The sequence below is a fragment of the Rhinatrema bivittatum genome, chromosome 9, assembly GCF_901001135.1.
Source record: "Rhinatrema bivittatum chromosome 9, aRhiBiv1.1, whole genome shotgun sequence".
Classification (NCBI taxonomy): Eukaryota; Metazoa; Chordata; class Amphibia; order Gymnophiona; family Rhinatrematidae; genus Rhinatrema; species Rhinatrema bivittatum.
The window spans coordinates 21,962,554-21,976,193 of NC_042623.1; the positions used below are offsets into that span (position 1 = coordinate 21,962,554).

Sequence of the window (13,640 nt, forward strand, 5' to 3'; positions counted from 1 at the left end):
CCGTCCCCCACTCAGGGCTCCCCTCCCCTCTCCCCTCCTAACGTTCCTAGGGAGCACTGCTCCCTACCTCTCCCCCCCAACTCCCTCTCATCGTCCCCCCCTCCCCTCACCTCTACTAAACCTAGGGCCGGCTGCCTCGTGAGCCTGGCACCATATTACGTAGCCTCCCAGGGTTTACGTTTCTGGAACTGTGATTGTGTTTGATTTCTGCCTCTCCCTGAACTGTCGCTGTCACTGTGTTTGATCCTGAAGAGTCTGCTGTAAACTCTTTATTATTTGGAGCACAACTCGAGGCTGGAGAGTGGTTTATTTATGCAGAGTGCTCTCAGCCTGGCACTGGCCCTGCAGGTTATCCTGCCCCCAGCTCACGGCCCCAGAGGTCTATTTCCCCGCCTCAGGACAGTAACTACCCTGCTCCCCCCCAAGGCTGGGAAGGTGGCCCCCAGTGAAGGGGGGGGGGGTTACATGTGTCATCTGCAAATTTGGTCACCTCACTCGTTTTTCCTTTCTTCAGATCATGTATGAATATGCTAAACAGCAGCGGTTCCAATAGTGCAGTGCCCCTGGGGCACTGCACTATTGGAACAGAGGGTAGGACCATGTAGTCCTACCCTCTGTTTCCTGACCTTTATCCAGTTACCAATCCACAATAGGACACACTGCCTCCGATCCCATGACCTCCCAATTTCTTGAGGAGTCTCTCTCATAAGGGACTTTGTCAAATGCCTTCTGAAAATCCAAATACATTATATCAGCCGGCTCATTTTTGTTCGCATGTTTATTCATACCCTCAAAAACAGTCTAGTAAATTGGTAAGGCAAGGTTTCCCATTGCGAAGCCCATGTTGGCTTTCCCCCATTAAATCATGACTATGTATGTAGTTAATTATTTTGTTTTTAAGAATAGCTTTGACCATTTCACCTGCTATTACTGGCATCAGTAGCATGGGATCTTCCTGATATTTCGGTAATTGCCAGGTTCTTGAGGTCTGGTTTGGCCTCTGTTGGAAACAGGATGCTGGGCTTGATGGACCCTTGGTCTGACCCAGCATGGCAAATTATTATTACCTGGCACAGATATCAGCTCACTGGTCTATAGTTTCCCGAATTACCCATGGAGCCCTTTTTAAAAATTGGCATCACTCTAGGCATCCTCCAGTCTTCTGGGACTGTGGCTTTTTTAAATGATAGGTTGCAAATCACCAGAAACAGGTCTGCAATTTCATTTCTGAGTTACTACCATCCGGTCCCAGTGATTTATTATTCTTTAATCTGTCCATCTGATTATTACGTCCTTCAGTTTCACAGTGATTCCATCTAATTGTTCAAGGTCATCACCATAAAAAAATCAAGGCTCCTAATTTAATAAAAACGATGACATTCATTATTTATAGCACACAGCTGTTTCCACAGGGTGATTTATAAGCTGGCAATATTAAAACACAGTCACCTATGGAAATATTTATTGAAAGCACATATAGTTCCACTCTAAAGTGGGAACAAGGAGGAGACAGGTTAATTATCAACCTGTCAGACCAACTTGAGTTGGAAACCACTGCTAAAGAAAAGGTTAGCTCAATACCTTGAAGCAAGTAGAATATAGGAGCCTGGCTCAACAAAAGGGAGATCTTCCCAAACAAATCTGATTGAGATTTTTGATAAAGCGACAAAAGTAGTGGATCAAGGAGCTGGCTCAGTTGAGTAGTTCGGCACTGCCATAAGGAAGGTCCCTAGTTCTATTTCAACTGGGCATTCAGCTCCCCAGGCTGAACTAGTCGTGCTCCGGGCCCAAACAAAGATAAAAGTAATTATGCCCATCAGTGACAGACATTATCTTGCCGCACTGGCAATATTTAAAGCCAAGCGGCTTCGAAGCCATTTTAGCACTTAAAATTGTTTTGCGAGGGAAAAGACAAAAAAACACTGAAGAGGACTGAACTCCATGTACAGCCCGCAGCGCGGAAAAAACCTGACTGAAGAGAGAAGATGCTGCCACGCGGGAAGGGACGTGCAGCCGTATAGAGCCAAAGCTCTGTGATCTTTGTGAAGCTCCACCTAGATCGCCCCGGAGGATGTCCTAGACAGCATGACTAATTCAGCCTGCTTATCGATGGGAAAAGAAGTGACGGGAAACTGCCAAGTTAAAAATAAAAAGTAGTGGATGAAGGAAAAGCAGTGCACATAGCCTATTAGGACTTCAATAAAGCTTCTTACACTGTTTTTATTTATTTTTATGTTATTTATTTTCACAAAGTAGACTGGTAAACATTCTAACTAGCCATCACAGACCTACAGTAGAAATATGTTCAAAATGTGAGAAACTGGTTAAGCAATCGAGTGGCAATCAATTGAGTGCATTCTGGTGAAGGTCAAGGGACCAATGGGCTTCCTATGGCTAAGTGTTAGGGACAGCTAATTCAAGATATTTCTAGCACATGAGACGTTTTGGAAACTGTCTCACAAAGCTTGTCACCTTTGCACAGAACTGGGACAAAAATATGAAACACGGCAGACATGACGGGAGGGGGTGAAAAAAAGCAAAACCTGAAATTGCTCTCACAGCCCACAGGGGGAAGGAGTCATGGTAATCACTCAAGGGTGAAACCTAGAGGTCAGATTCAGGGCACACGATTGCAGGGTTCTGGAGGTAGCATAGGTGCATGGCCATTAGCCAAGAACAGTCACTGCAATGAGCAGAGTAGATACTCTGGGGTTTATGAGAGGGAAACTAGAGAATTGGATCAAGGAAGAGCACATGATGTGATTTATCTGGGATTTCAGCAAAACCTTTCATATTGTCCCACACAGAAGGCTCATGAACAAAATGAGAAGCCTGAGAGTGGGTCCCAAGGTGATAGAATGGATTACAAACTAGTTGACTGACAGACAACAGAATGGTGGTAAATGGAATCTATTCAGAGGAAAGAAGAGTAATAAGTGGAGTGCCTCAGGGATCATTCTGGGCCAGTTTTGTTCAACATCTTTGTGAGCCACACAGCGGAATGGTTAAAAGAAAAGATTTGTCTTTTTGTGGATGACACTAAGATCTCCAAAAGAGTGGAAATGCTTGAAGGAGTGGAAAGAATGAAAAGGGATCTAAGAAAACTTGCGAAGTGGACTACTAAAACAAAAAGCATACTGGGACGAGCAAAAGGCGTGTAAGATTTTTAATGCCTCAGTTCCATTTGGACAACTGCAGAAACGCTGCCTTCTATCTCCTTTTCATAGCACTCTTCCTTTTCTCTATAGTAGATACCTTTATAACCACTTGTCTCATGTGGTCTTTGTTTTAAAAAACGATGTGTGATGAAGGACTCACCCATGGCAGTGGGGGAAAAGGAGATATGTATGTACACACAATATTGTATATTCAAACAGACATCAAAATTCAAGAGAAGGTGTGCACCGTGGTGAATTTTTACTTTTTAAATAGAACAAAACTTTTACTCTGAACAGTAAATAATCATCAATATCAAACAGCACTTTATATATTTCCTCTTTGGAATCCCCCCCATTCAGAACGATGAATATCTTACATCTTTCAATACAACTTTCCAATAAAGAACCCTGACATTCAGACCTGCTTCCTAGTCAAGCTCCACGCATGTTAAAATCAGGAATGTTGCAGGCTAATAATCACACCCTCTGAGAGTAGGCGCCCCAGGCACTGTGCTGAAAACATCATCTACAGCCATAAAACCTTTCCAGAAGGATGCCATGTACTTTCATCTCAGTCACCTGGACCAGAGAGAGCCTGAGGTCATGCCTACAACCTCAATATGCAGAGCTTTGTATCCTATGATAAGAATGCTCACTAATGTAGCCGAGCTGTACAGGCTCAACTGAAATTTCCCTACAAGCCAGACAGAATCTCTGATGATACAGAGACTGGCACAGCTCTTAATAAGCAGTGAAGGTAACATTGAGACTAACAAGGAAACAACTGAATGTAACAAAAGCAATTGATTCCTAGAAGAGATCTCACTGTCCCCACACCTACAGTGATCAATGCATGCTCAACTACAAAACCAGACCCACCAGAAACACAACTCAGCTCACCAAAAACGTATAGCTGCACAGTTTAGGTAGCAATGCACTTCATGCAGTCCAGCTTTTTTTTTTTCTCAGTTCACGCAGTGCAGCCAAGAATGCTCCTTCTTATTCACAGATGCTAACCCAGATAATGAGAGGCCAAGACCAAGCAATCAAATCAATGACTAATACACCAACTGAGCAGCCTGAAGCTCCAGGATTTGCAAGGAATTCCATCACAAGATCCAGCAATCATTCGAGGCAAAGCCAGAGGCCACTAACCAAACAAATTGTTTTGTGACCTATCCATGTAGTACTGAGTCAGGTCAAAATTCAATACAAGGTTCAGTAAATCTGCCATTTCCTATATTCTGTTGATGTGCACACCACCACCAACCTTTTCTGGGTTTCAGATTCCCTTTTTGCTTGTTCCGATGCCAATTCTTCAGCTATTCTTCTTCTTAGTTCTTCTTCATTAACTGGGTTTAAAAATGGGAATAAAAATATAATATTAATGCAAGCCTAGCAGGCACTGCTCAGGAACAGACTTTTCTAACCATGGTAAATCAAAATGAAAGGTGCACATCTAATAGCAAAATAATAGTGGGGAAAATATACTATGTTATGCAATAGAGACACACACACACACACGTTATTAATGGCTCCAATGAAAACCTCATTTCAGAATAAAACTAGCTTCTGAGGGTATTCAGCAGAGCAATATCCTATTTACTTAAGGCTCATAAATAGGAGGAGTTTTCAAATATTTCTCCATGAGACAGAAATAAAAATCAGAATGCCTTTTTTTTTTTTTTTTAGAAAAAGAATGTCAGATAAATTTAGTTTTGCGAGTACTGTTACTTTAAAAAGAAATGTGTATTTTGTGCACTGTTCATTATTTCAAATGTACACACAAAATAGCAAAGTGAAAATACTTATGTTCGCATTCTGATGACAACAGTTGCAATGGAACGGCATAAAAAGTTCATATGACTGGACAAAGGGACCTGTCAAAGAATCGCCCAGAGAGCTTTCAGGGGAAGCTCTGAGCATGCTCAGTACGGTGCTGGGACTCCACTGAGATGCTGGCTGAGCACTGAGATGGGAAGTCCTGTATGAAACGATTACTATTTGGAATTAAATTTTGTCTCTGTTTTCTCTTTAACAATCTGTGAATTTCAGACATAAGCACTGATGGCGGATTTCTACATGGCTTTGCATGGTTTAATACCAAATATGTATGTTTTTATTAAACTACCTCTGTGCATTAGTTAAAAGATAATTCTCTTGATGTATTAATATCACAGGGGGACAGAAACAGTCCCTTCTGTTTCTGACACCTCGCGTCTTCTTTCACCCCGTTCCCTTGGCAGTCCGCATGCTAGATTTGCACAAATTTGGTATTCCAGCTATGAAACCAATGAAAAAATGCAGATGAATGGCACAAAATTTCAACCCTAACAATATTTACTATATATTTTAAAGGCCTTAACAGAAGCTGCCACAATAACATTCATCAGGCGAACCCTATTCCAAAGGCTCATCACTTGAAACACTACTATGATTATATTTATTTACAAAAAGAAAAAAGGGGGAATGAGTTGAACTATTTTTTATAGCCTCTTGAGCTGACCTCCCCTGAAATTATAAAGCGATCCTATTAGAATACTCATTTTAATCAGTAATTGACTCATCCAAAACTACAACACAAAAATGCGTGCCATCAAAAGAGAAAGGGCGCCAAACAAAACTGATACAGAACCCCCCATCCTCCAGATTCAGATGTACTCTGTCTTGTCTTTAACATCTCTACCGTGTCCAATTTCTTGGACTGGCATGTGTATAAGTGCTAGAGGAGTGGAAGTGTAATCAAAGTGTGCAATTCCCCGTGAATGGTTCGTTATAAAAGGGAATTTTCGCAGCATCCATATAAATATATTGGAAGGCTATGGACCTTCATTAAATCCAGGTCCCACAGCAGGTGGCCATCCTGAAAACTTGGCTTGTTTTTGACATGAAATGACGTACAGGAATCACGAGCATCACACAAAAAATATATTATCTGCACCAGTGGTCCCAAAGCTGTTGGCCTGTGAGCTGTATAATAAAGGCATAGTATGAAGTCTGTCAATTAAGGATCCATAGTACAGCATGCATATCTAGAAAGAGTGCTTACTATTTCTTGCACTGCAATGAATTTATTAACCATAATGCAGATACTAAACTTCAATTGAGATCCTGAAAAACAGAGTGTTTATTCATTTTAAAAACATTTTCATTCAGTAAGAAAAACTTACTTACTTACTATATGTATGCTGATTAGGGATGTGAATCGTTTTAGGACGATTAAAATTATCGTCCGATAATTTTAATATCGTCTTAAACCGTTATGGAACACAATACAATACAGATTCTAACGATTTATCGTTATAAATCGTTAGAATCGTGAGCCGGCACACTAAAACCCCCTAAAACCCACCCCCGACCCTTTAAATTAAATCCCCCCACCCTCCCGAACCCCCCCCCCAAATAACTTAAATAACCTGCGGGTCCAGCGGCGGTCCGGAACGGCAGCGGTCCGGAACGGGCTCCTGCTCTGAATCTTGTCGTCTTCAGCCGGCGCCATTTTCCAAAATGGCGCCGAAAAATGGCGGCAGCCATAGACGAAAAAGATTGGACGGCAGGAGGTCCTTCCGGACCCCCGCTGGACTTTTGGCAAGTCTCGTGGGGGTCAGGAGGCCCCCCACAAGCTGGCCAAAAGTTCCTGGAGATCCAGCGGGGGTCAGGGAGCGATTTCCCGCCGCGAATCGTTTTCGTACGGAAAATGGCGCCGGCAGGAGATCGACTGCAGGAGGTCGTTCAGCGAGGGTTCCGGCGCCTCGCTGAACGACCTCCTGCAGTCGATCTCCTGCCGGCGCCATTTTCCGTACGAAAACGATTCGCGGCGGGAAATCGCTCCCTGACCCCCGCTGGACCTCCAGGAACTTTTGGCCAGCTTGTGGGGGGCCTCCTGACCCCCACGAGACTTGCCAAAAGTCCAGCGGGGGTCCGGAAGGACCTCCTGCCGTCCAATCTTTTTCGTCTATGGCCGCCGCCATTTTTCGGCGCCATTTTGGAAAATGGCGCCGGCTGAAGACGACAAGATTCAGAGCAGGAGCCCGTTCCGGACCGCTGCCGTTCCGGACCGCCGCTGGACCCGCAGGTTATTTAAGTTATTTGGGGGGGGGGTTCGGGAGGGTGGGGGATTTAATTTAAAGGGTCGGGGGTGGGTTTTAGGGGGTTTTAATGTGCCGGTTTTTCGATTTTTCGATTTTTCACGATTTTTAACGATTTTTCACGATATTTTACCCCCCCAAACGGCAACAATACGATTCCCTCCCCCTCCCAGCCGAAATCGATCGTTAAGACGATCGAGGACACGATTCACATCCCTAATGCTGATGACATACAACTCCTCATTCCAATTACTTCCACCATCGAAGATGCACTGATACTAGCAGCCTCTCACCTTGATACGATTAGAAATATGCTAAACCACCTAAAATTATGTCTAAACATGAGCAAAACCGAATGCATTCTAATAGAAAAAAACTCAGGATCTAAAACCACCCCATCCTTTCAAAAAGACAACATCAGCATACAACTTAAAGACAACGTAAAAGACCTTGGTATTTGGATCGACGGTGAACTACAAAAAGCACATCACAACAAAAACAAAAGAAGGTTTCCATAAACTCCAAAATACTTAAACATCTAAAACCGATGCTTCACCACCAAGAATTCAGAACCGTCTTACAATCTCTTATTTTCACCAGCCTTGACTATTGCAACTCACTCTTGATAGGTCTACCTAAAGTAGCCCTAAAACGACTTCAATTACTACAAAATGCCGCAGCTAGAGTCCTATCTGGCAAAAAAAAAAAAAAAAAAATCAGACCACATCACCCCCATGCTCAACAGTCTACACTGGCTACCGGTTCAAAAAAGAATTGAATTCAAAATACTAACAATCTTACACAATGCAATATACAAAGCAGATAACACGGCCCTTGACAGTGTCATACATATACACAAATCGCAACGACGACTAGAACAGCAAGTAAATTACATCTAGTCATTCCACCACTCCCATTAGCCAATCTATCCACCACAAGAAACAGAGCCATATCCATCGCTGGTCCGAACTTATGGAACTCACTACCAGAACACTTGAGCTCACAAAGCAACATTAAATCATTTAAAAAATAGCTCAAAACATGGATATTCAGTCAAACATTCAAGGATGGTATTGGTTAGCATCAAATAACATATCTAATACATAACCTGTTTTGGGTATGCAATAACACACCTAAGATTATGACACAGAACGTTTTAAGCTAGATTGTTCGAAAAAACTTATTGATCATGACCCAGACTTGATCACCCCATATACATGGTTTGATCATAGATATACCCTGTTATAAATGTTGCTGTTGATTGTAATAAGCAGTTTTCTGGTTCAGTTACTGTTAAATGTAATAGGCTGTTGTATATGTAAACCGGAGTGAAGGCAGCAAGCTATACCTCGGTATAAAAAACAAAACACTTAAATAAATAAACAGGTTCCAAAATAAACCTATTTTAATATTCTTTCTCCAGTGTCTTGCATTAGTTTTATTTGTAGAAGAAAAGAGCAGCATGATAGCACAAGTAACCCTGCCTACATGACCGAAAAGAATAGTCCCAAATGTTCTTTTTCGAACTGGAAAATTATTGGATAAGTTTCTTTCACAGCATCTGACTGCTAACTGTAACTACATCGAGTACTTACAACAGTGGCTCAAACTGAATTAAAAGTTCCTATGGGACATACAGCAACACAATTATTGTGAGATACCAGACAAGTACAGTAAAGAGATGGCGTGGAATGGAGGAGTAGCCTAGTGGTCAGAGCAGTGGGCTACGAACCACAAGACCAGGGTTCAAGTCCTGCTGTCGCTCCTTGTGACCTTGGGCAAGTCACTTTACCCTCCATTGCCTCAGGTACAAACTGTTGGGTACATTTTAAAAAAGAGCGCGCACGCAAACAAAAGTACGCCGGATTTTATAAGATACGCGCGTAGCCGCGCATATCTTATAAAAGCCGGGGTCAGTGCGTGCAAAGGGGTGCACATTTGTACAACTTGCGCGCACCGAGCCCTGCGCGCGCTGCCCGTTCCCTCCCAGGCCGCTCCAAAATGCAAAATATGCTCCAAAATCGGAGCAGCCTCGGAGGGAACTTTCCTTCCGCCTTCCCCTACCTAACCCACCTCTACCTCTGTCGCACAAGTTATGCCTGCTCGAGGCAGGCGTAACTTTGCGCGTGCCGGGCCGGCTACCGCGTGCCATGTTCCGGTCTGGGGGCTGGTCTGGAGGCCGCGGTCACGCCCCCGGAATGCCCTGGGCCGAAACCACGCCCGCGGCACTGCCCCCAGATGACGCGGTGACCGCGTCACGCCCCCCGATGCGTGGATCGCGACACGCCTCCCGACACGCTCCCCCAAGAAAGCCCCGGGACTTACGTGCGTTCCGGGGCTTTGCACGCGCCGGAAGCCTATGCAAAATAGGCTCGGCGCACTCAGGGGCGTTTTAAAAGTGTTACGGGCGTACCTTATACGCGTAACCCTTTTAAAATCCAGCCCTTAGATTGTAAGCCCTCTGGGGATAGGGAAATGCCTACAGTACCAGAATGTAATCCACTTTGAAGTGCTGAAAAAGGTGCAAAAAGCGGAATATAAGTCTAAATAAATGGCATAAAGCAATCTTTTTCACATTCAAGCTCACGACCACGTGAGCTTGAATGTGGCTCAGTAGCTGTGAGTCATGCGCTCCGGGTGGCAGCCACCAGTGTGTTATTGTGAGGCAAGCATTTGGTGGTGCCCTCCCCACCCAGCCACTGTCACTGAGCTGCTGAATAGGGATGTATAATCGTTTTTCTCGAATTCGGCAATTCGGGAGAACCGAAAAACGATTGAATTTTTTCCTAAACCGAAAATCGAGCCCCTCCTCCCAACCCCAGGAAAAACGAAATTCCTGCGGGGGGGGGAGGGGCCCAACACAAAAGTTTTACCCGAAGCACATCTCTACTGCTGAAGGCTGTGGCAGCACAGTTGTTTCTACTTGGAAAACTCTCTGCTGCAGCTAAAGCAAGTTGGTGGCACCAGCAGCTTGAAGACCCCATTTGGGGGGGGGGGGGGGGGGATGCTGCTCATGGATTGGTGGGAGTAGAGAACTTGATTGGCTGAGGTCTGAGAGGAGGGAGATTGTAGAATCAGAGATTGAGAGGGACTTGGGGATTGAGTGAAAGCATGGGAAGTGCATATAGGGAAAAATAACCTTTGCGGTAGTTACACAATGTTAGGTTCCATATTAGGCATCATGGTGGATAATGCATTGAAATAGTCAGCTCAGTGTGCTGTGGCGATCAAAAAAAGCAAACAATGTTAGGAATTCTTAGGAAGGGAATGGCAAATAAAACGATGGATGTCATAATGCCTCAGTATCGCTCCATGGCGAGACCGCATCTTGAATACCGTGTGCAATTCTGGTCACCTCATCTCAAGAAAAGATATAGCTGCACTGGAGAAAGTGCAGAGAAGGGCGAGCAAAATGATAAGGGGATGGAACAGTTGCCCTATGAGGTAAGGCTAAGGAAGTTAGGGCTGTTCACTTTGGAGAAAATCCAATAAAACAAAACGGAAGACAGTCGAGCATAGCCACAGGCAAGCAAAAAAAGAAACAAGACCATTCGCCTTGGAAAGTGAATACTTTATTAATAGCAATCAGTCCAAATTAAAAGGAAAACTGGCCGACTCTGGCCGAGTTTCGCCTGGTTAAAGCACACAAGGATGTACTGCGGTATTTTAAAGAGATTAAAACATGAGGAAAGGTTTCACTGGGATATTATTATATGCCACATTTAATACTGCCATCTTGATATAAAAGTAAATTTTAAAACCCTTTAACACTTTATCTGGATAACCGAGCCCCTAATGCAGCCGATGAGGTGAAATTCAGCCAGAGTCGGGCAGTTTTCCCATTAATTTGGACTGATTGTTATTAATAAAGAATTCACTTTCCAAGGCGAACGGTCTTGTTCCGTTTTTCACTTTGGAGAAGAGGCAACTGAGGGGAGATATGATAGATGTCTAAAAATCATAAAAGGACTTGAGCAAGTTAATGTAATTCGGTTATTTACTCTCAGGTAATAGAAGGACCAGGGGGCACTCCATGAAGTTAGCAAGTAGCTCATTTAAAACAAATAGAAGAATTTTTTTTTCTCTCAGCACATAGTTAAGCTCTGGAATTCATTGCCAGAGGATGTGGTTATAGCAGTTAGTGTAACTGGGTTTCAAAAAGGATTGGATAAGTTCCTAGAGGAAAAATCCATAAACTGCTATTATTAAGCAATAGTAGCTTGAGATTTATTTAATGTTTGGTAACTTGTCACGTACTTGTGACTTGGATTGGCCACTATTGGAATCAGGATACTGGGCTTGATGGACCCTAAATCTGATCCAGTATGGCATTTCTTATGAGATCTAGTTATGAGTGGATAGAGAGGCAGAAAAAAGAAAAATGGAGAAAAGAGAAATGAAAGACAAAGATCAAGGCGTGAAATAGACTCTAGGGGAGGAAGTGAAGATGATAGGAGAAAAAAATGGAAAATGGAAAAGAGACCCTAGAAAAGGATTTAGGAGAAGAATGATGGCAGAGAGATAAGAACCAACACAATTAGAGAAATAAAATATCCAGACAAGGGTAGAAAAAAGGTTTTCCGTCAAAAAACATGCTGAATTAGCCATTATACTGTTACTCCATGACACTGAAAAGACCCCCCTCTCTCCGCTAACAGAACTTTTAGCTCTACTGAGCATGCATGGAAGTTGCCTAATGAGTCTCTTTAGTCTTTTTCATCCATGCTCCTGCATGGATGTGTAGCTCTCACGTTTTCAGTATTTATTCTTTTCAATTCTTTTCTATTATTAACAATTAAATGAGCTGTTATTCCTTTTTCCCCAATTCACTGCTGGAATAGCCTTCAATTAAAAAAAAATTGTCGCATTGATGAAATAACTATCAAAAGCAAAGGCACATTTACTCACTGACCTCTCTTTTCTCAGTTGGAGCGCATCAACCTCAACCCTCATAAATGACTCAGAGGCTCCTGAAAAATTACACCATGACTCCATCTCTAGATTTCTGGATATGTTGAAGCATCCAGGCCCTGACAGAGATATCAACAAGCTGATGTTATTTCTGCGCCGCTGGTCTGGCTCTCAGCCAATGCTCATTCCAGTAGATGCGGATTCCGCCCAATGCTGATGCTGGCCGATGTAGAGCCCAACCAGCGCCATTGGCACAAATCTATACAGCAGACAACAGCAGCTTCTGGCAATGCATGCAGCCTATTCACAATTGGGCCAACATGGCAGATGCATTTTCAGGTGATGTGGTCAATGCAATTGTAGTCTGATACACTTCTAGGCCGATGTGATCAACAACTTCAGACCAGTGTGGCTGGGACACCGTTCAGCCGATGCAACTGATGTAACTTCAAACCAGCGTCCCTCCCTCATATAACTATCAGCAATGCGGCCAATGCACCCAACACACCTTCTGGTCGGCACACCCAATATACTTTCCAGCCAACTTAGCCAATGCAACTTTGAACCAACATGCCTGACTTAATGCGGTCTATGCACCTTTAGACTGAGTCGCATGATGCAGATTTTGACAGACAGTCGATGCAGACCCTGGTCAGTGTGGCCAATCCATGTTTAAGCGACCACAGCCAAGGTTTTACCTGCACCTCAGCACAACAAATACGTTTTCTGTGCTCTGATGTGGCTCACAGTTCAGCACTGGAAAGAAGTGGAGTGCAGGGTCAACATCTAGCACCTGGTGTTCCAAACCTTTGACCCCAACAGGTAGAAAGGTCAGCTGTAGCACATCCGGCTTTTGGGAGAGAAAACCTGCAAGACTGTTATAAAGAACAACCAAGTTGCTGTATTCCAGCCAGTGGTATATTTTCCCAGGCATTCACTAGGCTATCTTGGCTTCTCATAACAAAATGTGATTCCAACTTTCCTTTCCAGGAAGAAGATTTAGTTTCATTTAACAACTCCCATGAGGTGGTAAAGGGCATAACATTTACTTGCAGAGGAGTCCAGCCATCAAACTAATCTCTGTCAAGGGATGGTCAGTAATCTCACTACCCTGCTTTTGGAGCTTCCAAAAAACATTGAAAGATGGTCTCTACTCCAGTTTTCTAGACAAGCTGGGAACTGCACTTGGACTTTATATTCCTAGGAACCCATTTCGGGTGATATCTGTCAGACCAGCACCAAATCCTGCCCATCCAACAGGATTTACAAAGCAAATTCTGCAAAACTCCTATTCCTAGGGCTTCAGTATAAGGAAATGTTTTTCACAATTGACAGTACAAACATTTCCAGGATTGTCAAATCTTGTAGTTACCATGCCAGTTAGTTTGGTTAAAAAATGGGTTAAAAAAAAAAAGTTGTGAAGCCATGTTTAAATACATGGTTTTTCACCCACTGATTCTACATGGTTCATGCTTATAGTAGT

General features: G+C 43.4%; 1 protein-coding gene across 1 annotated transcript in view; it reads right to left on the reverse strand.

Annotated features, from left to right (window-relative positions):
- CHCHD3 (coiled-coil-helix-coiled-coil-helix domain containing 3) overlaps positions 1–13,640 on the reverse strand; it is a 522,566-nt gene that overhangs the window by 441,529 nt on the left and 67,397 nt on the right. The window contains exon 3 of the mRNA XM_029615341.1: positions 4,429–4,510. Within this exon, the coding sequence (XP_029471201.1) occupies positions 4,429–4,510 (82 nt within the window). The remainder of the gene's footprint in view (positions 1–4,428; positions 4,511–13,640) is intronic.